This window comes from Eptatretus burgeri, chromosome 19, assembly GCF_056783735.1.
Source record: "Eptatretus burgeri isolate ZD-2024b chromosome 19, Ebu_testis_v1, whole genome shotgun sequence".
Classification (NCBI taxonomy): domain Eukaryota; kingdom Metazoa; phylum Chordata; class Myxini; order Myxiniformes; family Myxinidae; genus Eptatretus; species Eptatretus burgeri.
In genome coordinates this window covers 2,847,817-2,862,359 of record NC_140979.1, presented here as the reverse complement: position 1 = coordinate 2,862,359, position 14,543 = coordinate 2,847,817, and the positions used below count along the sequence as shown (strand labels likewise).

Genomic DNA, 14,543 nt, shown 5'->3' with positions numbered 1-14,543 from the left:
TCTCGACAACCACTGGTCCGATCTAATTGAAACTTCCCAGGAATATTGCTGGGGACCCGAGGATGTGCCTTTTCAAGGTTTGATATTAATCGGACAAGCGGTTCCCAAGTTACGGCCATTTATCTGTCAACCAATGACAAGACACGGTGCTATGACATCACGAATGACGTCACAATTAATATTTATTTCTTTTTTTTGCACGATTGACGTCACAATTCTTCTTCTTCTTCTTCTTCATTTGGTATGACGTCACAATCGACGCTGGGGACCTGAGTATGTGCCTTTTCAAGGTTTGATATCGTTCTTCATCCGAATTCAGCTGTTTCCCAAGTGTTTCCCAAGGTTTGAAAGCTGTTTTTTTTCCCAAGGTTTGAATTAATTGTTCAAATTATTAATTAATCCCAATGTTTGAATTTTCCCAAGGGTTTGAAAGCTGTTTTTTCCCAAGGTTTGAATTAATTGTTGTGCTTGGTAGACATTTGTGAATACATTTACAGAGAGAGAGGGGCGAGAGAGGGGAGGGAGAGAGGGGGGCATCACAATTCAAGAGAGGGGGAGAGAGGAGGGGGCGAGAGAGTGGACGGGAGAGCGGGGTGAGACTGGGGGCGAGAGAGGGCAGGGAGAGAGAGAGGGGAACTGTCAGTTCATACCTCCATCACTTTGCTCTTCCAGAAGCTTCAATCTCAGAGAAAAATTAGAACGGCACTCAGTCGAGCGCATACCTCCCTCCGCCAGGCTGAACAGTTTGTTTTGTATCCCACTGTTTGCCACATCTGGATATGGACCTGAACTAAAATCGAATCGGCTTGTTCTTGTTACCCCCCACCAAATTCATCCATCAAGTTTTGTCATAACTGGTTCACAACTTTTTGAAACATTTATCGATTTTGCCCCATCTCTCAATGGCGAAGAATCACGAAAAAGATTCTCACATCCGGGTCCGGATCCTCACCAAAATCTAATCCATCAGTTCTTGTCACACACCCAACGTGCTCCACTAAATTTTTTTTTCCAAATCCATCTCCAACTTTTTGAGATATCCTGCTCATAATCAAACAGACAGACAAACAGACAGACAGGGGTGAAAACATAACCTCAGTCCACCTTCGATGACGGAGGAAACAAGAAAGATAAAAAATTTTTTTGAGGGTTTCAGTTGCAACACAACACATTCTCTAATCGTCTGTAGCATGGCCAACATTTTAAAAAAGACAGACAGACATGTGGGATGTTTTTGAAGCTTTGTTCAAAACCCGCCACTTCAGTTCTTCCATGTTTTGTGCTTTGATTGTCATTCATTGTTTGCATGAATCGGGTTCGAGATTTTGGCTGCAACTTTATCAACAACTGCAGTGATTTCATCGAAATACCTTCTCAGCATTATTTTTTGCAGTATTTATCATCTGCGACACATTTTAATCAGAAACAGTATCTTCGTTATGAGGTTGTTTTGTGTCACTGCTTTTGAAATAAGTATACAAGTACGTACGATGAAATCATAGCAAGTGCTCAAACTCAAACACTCAATTTTTAAAAAGTCAAATCAACAAAAGAAGCTGATTTCCAGGTTGATATTTTTTGTGATGGGTCATGCATGCTTTGCTCACCAGTAAAGGTAAGGTTTCTCTTTCTCTGCATTTATGTTGTTCAGTGAGTCGATGTGAAAGCACTGGGAAGGTGAAACCTGTTTGGTATGGCCAGCGTGCAATGGGAGGCAAGGGGATTGCCTGCATGAGGAACACAACACAAATAATGCTTTACTAATAATTATCCTTTCATCAGTTATATATATATATATATATATATATATATATATATATATATATATATATATATATATATATATATATATATATATATATATATATATATATATATATATATATATATACACACACGCTCCTCTGATGCTCTTCTGGCTGAAGAAAGCTGCATAAAGCAACCATGAGAGCCTACATGGTTGCTTTATGCCCCCCCCCCTTTGCAATATAAATATATATGTATATATATATATATATATATATATATATATATATTAATATTGTCAGTGTGTGTCAGTCAATCAGTCAGTCCATAAGTCCTTCAGTGTGTGTCCTTCATAACTCCAAAACCCATGAAACCTAGCAGCCCCAAACTTTGTATGCACACCAATGGAACTCCAAGGTTGTGCATGAATGAAAATTGGGTGTTTGGGTAAATTTAAACACCCCCTATTAAAGATAATTAACAGCCTTGTTTAATTATCCTTTATCAAGGAGTCATCCTTGGTCAGCCCCTGAGTCACAGCCCTGTGTCTGCTCCCAGGGGGTCTTAATTCGCCATTTTGTTCGGCCTACTTAACAATGCCTTGACTTGGAACAGGCCACGACGGTTTCTTAACAATAAAGTGCTCATGAAATTTTTTTCGCTTTCTTCACTCACGTCATCGAGTGCCTGATCATCTTACCGACAAATCGCTGATTGCCTTACGATGCATATAAACGCCTGGAGACGCCGGTATTCACGGCTTCGTTTCATTTCTGCACATGCGATAAGCTCCAAAATCTCTTAACCCGAGCCAAACTTCAAAATTTTAACCCGCGGAATTCACCTTTGCAACAGTTCCAACTGCTAAATAATAATAATAATAATAATAATAATAATAATAATCATCATCATAAATAAATCGACAATTTTGTCCAATTTTGACATTGTTTGACACTCCTGTCTCCAGATGAGTGTCAAGTCATCTTCTGGGTTGAAGTTACAATGTCACACCAAACTGGCAGTGGAAGCTCGAGACCAAATACTGAAGGACATCCTCATGAGCAGAAGCTTCACGAGATGGATTTTATTGTTGTTGTCAGGAAATTTCTGCCAAACTCTTCCTCATGTGCATGGTGACACAAAAGCCAATGCGATTGATGCTTGCCTCAAATCTTCACATGTTTGGAAGCATGCAACAACTCTTCGTCTGACACAACAAACACGCGGTCATTCCTTGATGGTGAACACGATGCAGGTCAATTTGCACAGCTGCTCTTGAAGATTGGAGATGGCCAAGTGCAAAACATTCATGATGGATATTTCATCAGTATACCACATAATTTGGGTACCATTGTATTTTCAGCCAAAGTAAATCCAGTTGAGCGTGTATCCAAACTCACTGCAACACAACAAACACAGAGTGGCTGTATGTGTGAGCATGCAATCCTTGCTCCACACAATGATTCAGGAAAAAAAAACATCAACTAGTAACTTCTACAGACCTTCCCAGGGCTAGTCACTTCATCCAAATCAGCAGAAAAAACCATGACTGATGATGAAGCAGTGATGTACCCCAAGAAGTGATGAGAGGAAGGTGTCAGGACCATGGTACACAGGTTCATGGTTGAGGAAGGACAAAAGTTTCACCGCATGTCTGGGCTGCGTACAAAGAACAAAGGATTATTTAACAATGCTTAAAAGAACACCAAAGATTCAATTTTGAAGAATTTCAACTTTTATATGTTTCCTAAAAATTATCTGTGAAAAGACAAAACCTTTGTCAAGGGTAAAAACCCCCTTTTGGAGGTTATCCTGATGGCTGAAACAAAATAATCAAATACACAGTACTCTGGGATCAGCATGATGTTTATAATGTTCAAAATAAATTTTACAACAATTTAATAAGTCAATGTAAAGCTGACATTTCAGAAGCTAGCCTGAGCAAGTGACCCTCCCTGACTCTAATGAAGGGCTGATGCCTGAAACGTCAGAGCAATACAAAGGTTCATCATAACCTCGTGTTTAAATCTCTCATAAGCATGGAAGTTATTATTAATCTCATAAAACACTTTTATAATTAAAAAAAAAATGTCCTCCAATTCTATGATCCTTTTCAAGCAAAACTTTTTTGTGAAACAACAATTGTAAAAACTTCCCTTACCTTACCTCAAATGGCTGCACAAACGACACCGCATGGGAAAAGGCTGAATGCCTAAACTCTGTGCTTGCTTAGAAATCATGTGTCCCAAACCCATCCTCTCTGTACACACCTTACCCAGTCGCACCCAGCTGTTCATGGACTCTGACTTTTGTTTTCCTGACAAAGGGGACAGTTCGCTGTCAAACCTCGACTCAGAGTCTGCAACCCGTCCAGACGGCATCAGCCCACGTGTCCTAAAAACCTGCTCCTCTGCTCTTGTTCACCCTCTCTCTGTTCTGTTCACCCTCTCATTTGCTCAAGGTCATCTGCCATCTGCTTGGAAATCAGCAAACATTACCACTCTGCATAAAAAAGTTGCAAAAACAGATCCCTGCAACTCCAGACCAATCAGCCTTCTCCCGATCATCAGCAAGGTTATGGAATCCATCATCGCTTCAGACATTAAATCCTTCCTCTTCTCCAATGGCTTGATTTCCGATCATCAATTTGGTTTCAGACCAGGTCACTTCACCCTGGATGTGCTGCTTCTGCTCTCCCAACAATGGATGGAGGTCCTCAATGCCAGACATGAGATCAGAGCCATCTCCGTCGACATATCACGAGCTTTTGACACGGTCTGGCATCCTGCCCTGCTCAAACTCTCTCCCTATGGTATCCAAAGCAATCTCCACTCATGGCTCGCAGAATTCCTCCCGGGTCACAGTCGATGGATGGCTTTTAATGTCCCTGTCTGTTTCGCATCCCCCCTTCCTGTCCAGGCTGGAGTTCCTCAAGACAGTGTTCTGGGACCTTCTACATTTCATGTAGAAATGCAAAAAAAAAATTTTTTCTCTAAATTTTTTTTTGGGGGGGGGGGGGACCAAGTCCAAAATCTAATGGCATGATCCTTGGACCACACCTAACCCCCCCCAGCAAGTTTCGTCGAAATCCGTCAAGGAGTTTTTCCGTAATACTGTTCACAAACAAACAAACAAACAAACAGAAAGGGGTGAAAACAGTAACCTCCGATCTTCGATGGCGGAGGTTAACTAGAAAAGAATCTCAAAATGCAAAACCCGTTCGCATCGGCGTCTGCGTCCGCGTCCGCTTTGTGCTCAAACTAAACGTGACGCAAATGACAATAAAATGTACAATATTTTTAAACCAATTTGTGTTCTCCATAATCTCATATCAAAACATTCTAGAAGATTTTATGACAAAACCTCAATTGGTAAAAAAAAAATGTTATGGCCTGGACAGACACACTGAAGCTCAATGGTAAATAAATAAATAAATAACTCAGGAAGCGATAAAAAAAAGCAGGCCATCTTGCGCTTGACGTGCTGAGATCGAGCAAATAAGGGGTATTTTTATAGTCACTATGACTTTGCCATTTCACATTTTGGTCCAATTTTTAATTATTTTCTCCATATTCTCATAATAAAGGTTTGTTGAAAATTTCATGACAAAAGTTCAAATGTTAACAAGGACAAATGTGTCCAGAGCAGCAGCGTCCTGAAGGTTTTGTCGGCTAAAAAAATACAACAAACAAAAAAAACCCAACAACTTCCGATATTTCGTCACGTGCCTTGATTAAGCCAATCGCGAGACCCGTCATAATGTCTTCACGTATTTACGATATATAGTGTATTTACGAAATAAATAATGTATTTACCAAATTACAATACGATAAATGGAATAATCTTTAAATAGTAACATGAACTTTTCGAAACTTTAAAGCAAATGTCCAAATATATTTAACAGTTCATGATAGACGCTCTCAAAAGGCACCGTCGATGTGAGGATGTGTACAGGTGTTTAGTATTGAAGGAGATCTGGATCTTGTATATACAAGAGACAAGTCCGAGAGGTTAAGGTTTTGTCTTCACAAAAAGAAGAACAAGAAAAAGAAGAACAACAACGCCAAGCTCTCTATGAGCAGCGTTCGCTACGCAAGATGCCACCAAAAAGGCAACGACCACAACAACAACGGTGAAAAACAACTTGGAACGGGAGGAGAAGGGAGAAAGGGACGAAGGGAGACGATAGAGGAGAGAGGCCGGGATCCTCTGGGGCAGGGGTCTCCAACCTCTTTGGGTGGAGGGCCACAAAACCAAAGTGGTGAGGGGCGGAGGGCTGCACCCAAAAAAAGGATGCCAAATTCCGAAAAATATATATATATATATATCTATATATAATTAATATGTGGAAATTTAAACAAAAATTAGTGCTGAATATATTTTTCTTGCCAACGAATATGATAAATGAATAATCGTGTTAAAAACACACGTCTCTAATATGAATCAAAATCATCATAAAAATTACAGAACGCTTTGATCATTGACCCTGACAAATTGGCAGTATCGCGGGCCGCATTGTGATGTAAACTTAATATGGCACCGCGGGCCGCATCAATCCGTATAAGGGGCCGCATCAATCCGTATAAGGGGCCGTATGTGGCCCGCATTGTGATGTAAACTTAATATGGCACCGCGGGCCGCATCAATCCCTCTAAGGGGCCACATGTGGCCTGCGGGCTGCATGAATCCGTCTAAGGGGCCGCACATTGGGGACCCCTGCTCTAGGGCGTACCTTTGGCTGTTACGCTTCGTTTCCATCGAGTGCATTCCGCTTGGTTTCGACATTATCAGCGAAGAGGAGGTTGGCGAGTTTTCTTTGTGCGAATCTGTGATGGTTCATCGACCTGCTGAGCCCTTTGCCGTGATGGCTCAACTCGAATGTGCTGCGTGCAGGTCCCTGGAGGAGAACAACTCGTCTTCATGTAATCATCAACCTCGGAGGGATTCTTCACTGCTGAACTTTGTTGGCCGCTTGTTGCGCCTGCCTGGTGGAAGTTGCACTTCTCATGTTGTCTTGCCAGCGACATCGTTGTTGCCCTTCTCGGTGTCATGTTCTTCAATTCATGCGCCATTACGAGACGGCGAATGGCGCTCCGGCCAGCACCAGCTCTCAGAGATGATTGTGGTGGAACATCTTCTGTCTTTCAATCAAATCTTCCTTTGAATTTGGAGTTCCCATCTTCATTATTTGTGGGTTGGCTTATGGCTGTAACCGCTAAATTGGGTTCCACTTTTTTTTTTTTTTGGTGTACCGTCAAGACTCGGATGAGAGCTAACACACAGAAAGTACAACCAGAAGAGCAAGAGACAAGAGGGGCAAGAGAGGGAAGGACAAAACAGTGGGGGGGGGGATTGACAAGATGGACATCACAGGGACTTTCAGGTCCTCACGCGACAGGGAACTTTCAGGAAGGAAGGCAGGGAATTTGAAAGAGGTGGGCTTGGGCTGGATTAACGGGGGAAGAAAAGATCGTGGTTTTTGATAGGGGAAGATAAAAGGTGGTGATGAACAGATGTTTTGAAGACCTGGAGGGAAGAGTAGGATTGAAGAGAGTGTGTGAATACAAAAGGCAGGAAAAAAGAGGAATGAAAGCAGGAAGGCAGTGATTTTGGTGGTTTTACCTGAAGGGGTTTGCTAGCAGACCTTGAGTGCCCTGCAGAAATATTGGGGGGGGGGGCGACACATATCGCAGACAGATTAGGGGGGGGCAGGCCAGAGAGGAGACGGTCGAAGACAGAAAGACCACCGATCTGCCTGCGGTGAGAGACCCAAAGGCTCAGCCTCATCGTGGGAGATACGAATCATCCTAAAATCTTTGGTTTCCACAGCGTGAAGCCGGGAAAGGTGAGAGGCGGGAGCACCAGCCCAGAGGGGAGAGCAGTACTCCATCAGACTGCGGACAAAAGCGATATCATTTTTGAGTATGATCGATAGATTGCCTGGCATTTCAGCCATTTGGTCTGCTGGGTTAAAAGCTGTACTCTACATTCTTAATTTTCTCATTTGGGACACTTGGGAAAGTTAGTTATTCTTGTAGCTCATTTTGTAGTACATCCTGTATTTGTGGTACACGTGAGAGATCAATTATTAGTCCCCGACCGGTTTCACCGGAAGGGTTTAAAGGTTTGCTCTCCATCTGTTCATCCTTCCCACCTGTGGGTTTTCAGACTTCTTTTTTCCCCAGACCCTTCAATTTTATATTCAACTGAAACTTGGTACATGGCTTTATTGTGAAGTTACAGAAAAAGTTCGAGTTTCAGGGCTCAATCTGTAAATGTGAAACTTCATATTTATGATCTCGTGATGGGGAATATATTGTTGTGGTTTCCCGCTGGCTCGTCGCCACGAGCACGACCCTCGATGAAGCAGAGGGGCCGCGGTCTCGGCTCGATCGCCTGGAATTTACAGATCGCCAACCCGGGTAAGCCCGGGTCCTGGTAGTTTTAGGACCAAAATACGCCAATGGGGAGATCACGTGGGGTAGGGTTAATTGGCAACTTCAACTTACTTACCACTTACAATTCCACTTAAGGACAAGGCGCCACAGACTTTCATGCAAAACCAAAGAAAGAAAGAATCGGGCTCGTGAGCCTTTAATGTACTCAGGGCCGGGATGACCGGAGCAGGCCCTGAGAGACTGGACCGGCTACCTGGCCACCCTTGTGGTGACTCGATGGGTCCTTTTTATCGGCGACCCCTGGTGTCTCCGTTCGGCCCGGTGCGTCGCGAACGCGCTAGTCGCTTAGGCGGCTTGATGAGCAGCTTGTACGGTTCTCCTCGATCGTCCGGCCTTCACTGCGGCCTGGCCTAGCCGACGACGCGCCTTCCACCTTGTGTACAGGGGGAGCAAAACTCATGTACAATTTTACTTATCCTTAACCTTATAAATTTTACACTAACCATGGCCCAGGACTGACAGACTCTGTGGGAGAAAGGGCATGGCACATGCTATTCACAGTTTGTGAGGGTGAGCGCCCCCGCACCTGAAGGTCGGATGTCTTCGGGGCCTGTTCAAAAGGCCCCGTTGTCTGTCACAGAACCTTCTTCATGTCTACAGCTGCTGGAGGCAACTCACCCCAACCCGGCATGCCATATGCCATCCCACAGGCCATTTGATGAAGGTAGCCAGGCTGCCCAAATGCAGTCTCTGGCTCCCTATGCAGGGACAAGAAGGAAGCCGGCTGCCCAATGCAGTCCCAGGCTCCCCCTTTGAATTGAACTGGATGGATGGATGCAGAAACACAAGTTCAGGGAGGTAGCCGGCTGCCCAATGCAGTCCCAGGCTCCTCCCTGAAGTGAACTGGATGGATGGATGCAAAACACGCGAACGGTGCACGGGCTTCATCAATGCAGTCCCCGTGGTGTAGCTGCCTGCAGGGCAGTCTTTGCAAGACGGATGATCCTGGCGGACATGGTAATGGGTGGAACACAGGGGCATATGCAAGACACAAGGGCAAGCAGGCATGGGGTTAAGGCAGAGGCAGGCAGACAAGGCATGGCAAGGCCGGAACAGGCCGCTGTAGCACAAGCAGACCAGTCCCATGCACATCCCTCCCCTCAACCTCGTCGTTTCCACACCCCTCTCTCCCATGCACATCCCTCTCTCCCATGCACATCCCTCACTTCCACCTCGTCGTCTCCACACACCTCTCTCCCATGCACATCCCTCCCCTCAACTTCGTCGTCTCCACAACCCTCTCTCCCAGACACACCCCTCCTCTCCACCCTCTTGTTTTCATACCCCTCCCCTCCAACCTCTTGTTTTCATACCCCTCCCCTCCACCCTCTTGTTTTCACACCCCTCCCCTCCACCCTCTTGTTTTCACACCCCTCCCCTCCACCCTCTTGTTTTCACACCCCTCCCCTCCAACCCCTCGTTTCCACACCCCTCCCCTCCAAGCCCTCATTTCCACACCTCTCTCCTCCAACCCCTCGTTTCCACACTCCTCCCCTCCAACTCCTCGTTTCCACACCCCTCCCCTCCAACTCCTCGTTTCCACACCCCTCCCCTCCAACCCTTCGTTTCCACACCCCTCCCCTCCAACTCCTCGTTTCCAAACCCCTCCCCTCCAACTCCTCATTTCCACACCCCTCCCCTCCAACTCCTCGTTTCCACACCCCTCCCCTCCAACTCCTCGTTTCCACACCCCTCCCCTCCAACTCCTCGTTTCCACACCCTCCCCTCCAACTCCTCATTTCCACACCCCTCCCCTCCAACTCCTCGTTTCCACACCCCTCCCCTCCAACCCCTCGTTTCCACACCCCTCCCCACCAACTCCTCGTTTCCACACCCCTCCCCTCCAACCCCTCGCTTCCACATCCCTCCGCTCCACACCGGTGAGTTCCACTTGCCTTGGCTGGTCATGAACAATGAAGCAAACCACGTTAGGTTTACTAGTAAATCAACGATTAGGATGATTAACTAAACCATGAGACTCGGTAAGTGAAGTGTTGTGAATCCGTGTCACGGGCTGGGTTATTACAATCCAGGCCTGTGTGTTATTATCGCCATTTCATGAGGGACCACGAAGGAGCTTGTTCGCTCAGGTGACCCTTGTGGGATGACCCCTTGTGGGATGATCCCTTGTGGGGTGGCCCCTTGTGGGGTGGCCCCTTGTGGGGTGACCCCTTGTGGGATGACGCCTTGTGGGGGTGACCCCTTGTGGAGTGACTCCTTGTGGGATGACCACTTGTGGGATGACCCCTTGTGGGGTGGCCCCTTGTGGGGTGACCCCTTGTGGGATGACCCCTTGTGGAGTGACCCCTTGTGGGATGACCCCTTGTGGGGGTGACCCCTTGTGGGATGACCCCTTGTGGGATGACCACTTGTGGGGTGACGCCATGTGGGACGATTTTTATGCCAATTTTTCACGATGAACGTGAAGTACGTGAGACAATAAGCCTCATCAAGCTATTTGAGCGGACTCCATGAAACAATGATGTAAATACATTTTACAACATAATTTACATTCATTTTGTATTCATAACTTGTCATATTTTCATTTGTAAACAATAAGAGGGACAATCTGGATTCATTGTGCCCGTCATGATCTTTCCTGCACAAAGTTACCAGCTGCAGGTGTGAAACCGTTACCTCACAGCCACCCCACGTGCTCAAAGCTTCTGTGACGTCAGCGACACGTATGGGGCCACGTGTTGTTCGCATTATGGCCGGGGCATCCCGCTTTCTCATGACAATCTGTGTTGGAGACAAAACGTCGATTCCACAGAACATCCTCGAGAGCCTCAAAGTTTCATGTTTTATTTTAAAAAGTTCATTCCCGAGGATTAGGGAACAATTGTTCCAACAACACCCACTCAATGACCGCATTGTGCAACGGGATGATGTCGTCACACTTGAACGTCCACTCTCGCACGAAAATTATGGCAAAATGAAGTTCACCGAGTTAAATTAAATGCGAAAACCTCAAGAGGAACAAGAGAGAACTTATAAACTTTCAAAATGGACAATTGACAAATCCCTTTAACTTTAAGTACATCCTCTACTTCGCCAGGACAGTAAAGCTGGCTGTCTGTAAACAAGACAGAAGAGACAGAGAACACTCTCGAATTCACCATCTCCCTCATGCGTGAGCCACACCGACCACTGGGATCTTTCCAGGGTGACCTTCATCTTCATAATGCGTGAGCTTGTCAGCATTCCAAGGTGACCTTCAAAAAGACGGTCACCAAGGTTAGACCCCAACCTATAGGATGACCACCCCCATCAGGTGACCCACACAATACTCGGGTGTAGGATGCAATTACCGTGCAGACCTCACCGTGCCGTTTAACCCTCCGGGGATCTTTGTCTGGCCGAGGGTTAACCGTGACCATCACCGCCGCGCCTCAGCACAGAGCGCCATTTCCTGTGTGTTTTGTATTTCACGGCGATGGCCCCGCTTCACACAGGAGCGACAAAGGCTTCATCGGCTTGAGCCGTGACATCCTGATCAAGAGAGTGAGGACGGCTGACTGAACTTCAACACGATGACTAAAAAAAATCTCAGGTGGAAGAGAACAGAAACATCTGAAACACTGAACCCAAAATATTTAGAAGATCAAGAGAGAGGAACACAAGAAACTGACTCAGAAGAGTAAAGCTGGGAAGAAGGGAGGGGCGGAGGGGAGATAATTTTGAAAACGCTGCCATGATGCAGAAAAGAGAAAAGAAAGAGGACCAGAAAGGAAAGTAAAGTCTCGTGGATTAAGTTATTGGAACCATCTGGGAATGTTGGGCAGGGTTGTCAAAATTTGGGAGGGGAGAGATGGAGTCACATGGAGCAGATATTTCTCGAAGCACCACCATGATGCAGGCACGGGGCTCTTGGAGAAAATATCTGGAAAAGAGAAAAGAAAGAGGATCGGAAAGGAAAGTAAAGTCTCGTGGATTAAGTTATTGGAACCATCTGGGAATGTTGGGCAGGATTTTCAGAAACTTGGGAGGGAGAGATGGAGTCATATGGAGGAGATATTTCTCGAAGCGCCGCCATGGTGCAGGCACGGGGCTCTTGGAGAAAATATCCGGAAAAGAGAAAAGCGAGAGGACCAGAAAGGAAAGTAAAGTCTCGTGGATTAAGTTATTGGAACCATCTGGGAATGTTGGGCAGGATTTTCAGAAATTTGGGAGGTTAGAGATGGAGTCACATGGAGCATATATTTCTCGAAGCGCCACCATGGTGCAGGCACGGGGCTCTTGGAGAAAATATCCGGAAAAGAGAAAAGCGAGAGGACCAGAAAGGAAAGTAAAGCCTCGTAGATTAAGTTATTGGAACCATCTGGGAATGTTGGGCAGGGTTGTCAAAATTTGGGAAGGGAGAGATGGAGTCACATGGAGCAGACATTTCTCGAAGCGCCACCATGATGCAGGCACGGGGCTCTTGGAGAAAATATCCGGAAAAGAGAAAAGAAAGAGGATCAGAAAGGAAAGGAAAGTAAAGCCTTCTGGATTAAGTTATTGGAACCATCTGGGAATGTTGGGCAGGATTTTCAGAAATTTGGGAGGGTAGAGATGGAGTCACATGGAGCAGTTATTTCTCGAAGCGCCACCATGGTGCAGGCACGGGGCTCTTGGAGAAAATATCCGGAAAAGAGAAAAGAAAGAGGATCAGAAAGGAAAGTAAAGCCTCGTAGATTAAGTTATTGGAACCATCTGGGAATGTTGGGCAGGATTTTCAGAAACTTGGGAGGGGAGAGATGGAGTCATATGGAGGAGATATTTCTCGAAGCGCCACCATGGTGCAGGCACGGGGCTCTTGGAGAAAATATCCGGAAAAGAGAAAAGCGAGAGGATCAGAAAGGAAAGTAAAGCCTCGTAGATTAAGTTATTGGAACCATCTGGGAATGTTGGGCAGGGTTGTCAAAATTTGGGAGGGGAGAGATGGAGTCACATGGAGCATATATTTCTCGAAGTGCCACCATGGTGTAGGCACGGGGTTCTTGGAGAAAATATCCGGAAAAGAGAAAAGCAAGAGGATCAGAAAAAGGACTAAATCCGTAGTTCGTGCACAGGAAGTCCAGCTTCCACTGGCTCGTTGGCCGTCTTGGTCTTGGAGAGAAGAGCGGAGAGATTTGGGGCCTTGCTTTTAGGATGTCTCTCAATTGACTCGCTTCACCCTTTTGGGAGAAGGTTTGTGAGTTGGTTTGAAAAAAATTCAGGAACCCTTTTGATTTTTTTATCCTTGTCTGATTCTTTTGAGCTCTTTCGGTTCTTTGGAATCGACTCTGCCGGGGGATTCTCAAATGACGAAGAGTTGTTGCCTTTTTTGGCTCACGTTTACCGATAGTTGTGAGAACGGAAGGTTCTCAGGATCTGAATGTCCCTGCTCCTCAGAGACTGTGATTGAGTCTCGACAGACATAGATGTTCCTCGTTGGTTGTCCGTCGCTCCTCCAACTGATGATTTAATCATACGAGGTGACGAGTTTCCGTTGGAACCCGAGTTCACTGTGGTGATCCCATTCTGTCCAAGCTGAGACTCTACAGGTAGAAATGTTCCTCGTTGGTTTGTCTATTGCTCCTACAACTGATGACGATTCAATCATAACAGACAGGATGTTTCCATGGAATCCTGGCTTCATTGTGACGAGCACGTCCTGTTTGTTTGTCGTTAACTAATTCAACATCAAATTGAGGACTGTACAAAGCTGTAAGTATTCATTCTTCCTTCCATGTGATGAAAAATACACATTCTCTCCTGGCCTCTGATCTCATCCCGTGTGATGTGGAACCACCCTGGATCACTGGGGGGTGAAACATCACTCCTCCGCAGCACGGCCTCCTGATTATGCATAGCTGGCTTGTGATCGCCATGTGTGATGATGCGACTCCATCGACCCCAAACCATTCACTTCCGACCTCCGATTGTCCCAGCTTCCGGTGCTTCTTCTTCGCTTTTTGCAGCGAGAGCAATCTGTGAATGAGTTTACAAAAGTATTTTCAGACGGAGACACAAAATCATTCATTTAAATTTACTTCGGTGCAATGTGTCCGATGTCATTTACAGGAAATTTAACTTACAGTAGTTGTTTATTGCCATCCGATAATATTTCTCATTCTGGTTGTAACGTGAGATCTGTAACACAAAGAGCAGCAAACAACACACCTTACAGGTGGATATTGTGTCACGTGACTTCCTGTTCAAACCCATGCAAGTTCTGAACAAAGGGTATAAGGAGGAATCAACTTGACTCGTCATGTTTGTAACTTCACACTCCATTATTTATATATTTAACACACTTCAATCCATTCACTTAGTCCATCCAGTTGTGGGTTTGGGTGTTCACTCCAGGGAGGA

General features: G+C 45.6%; 1 protein-coding gene across 15 annotated transcripts in view; it reads right to left on the bottom strand.

Moving 5' to 3' along the window:
- Nucleotides 1-1,145: 1,145 nt before the first annotated feature.
- LOC147008434 (tubulin alpha-1C chain-like) overlaps nucleotides 1,146-14,543 on the bottom strand; it is a 53,463-nt gene continuing 40,065 nt past the window's right edge. For 13 of the 15 annotated variants that reach the window (XM_085865011.1, XM_085865013.1, XM_085865019.1 and 10 more), the window contains 2 exons: nucleotides 14,267-14,321; nucleotides 11,879-14,159 (listed from right to left, as the gene is read on the bottom strand). In XM_085865011.1, the coding sequence (XP_085721137.1) occupies nucleotides 14,032-14,159; nucleotides 14,267-14,321 (183 nt within the window). In that variant the 3' untranslated portion in view covers nucleotides 11,879-14,031. Of the gene's footprint in view, nucleotides 1,728-2,055; nucleotides 3,146-3,248; nucleotides 3,406-11,878; nucleotides 14,160-14,266; nucleotides 14,322-14,543 lie in introns of those variants that run through there. The other 2 variants (XM_085865022.1, XM_085865021.1) reach the window with 2 other exon arrangements.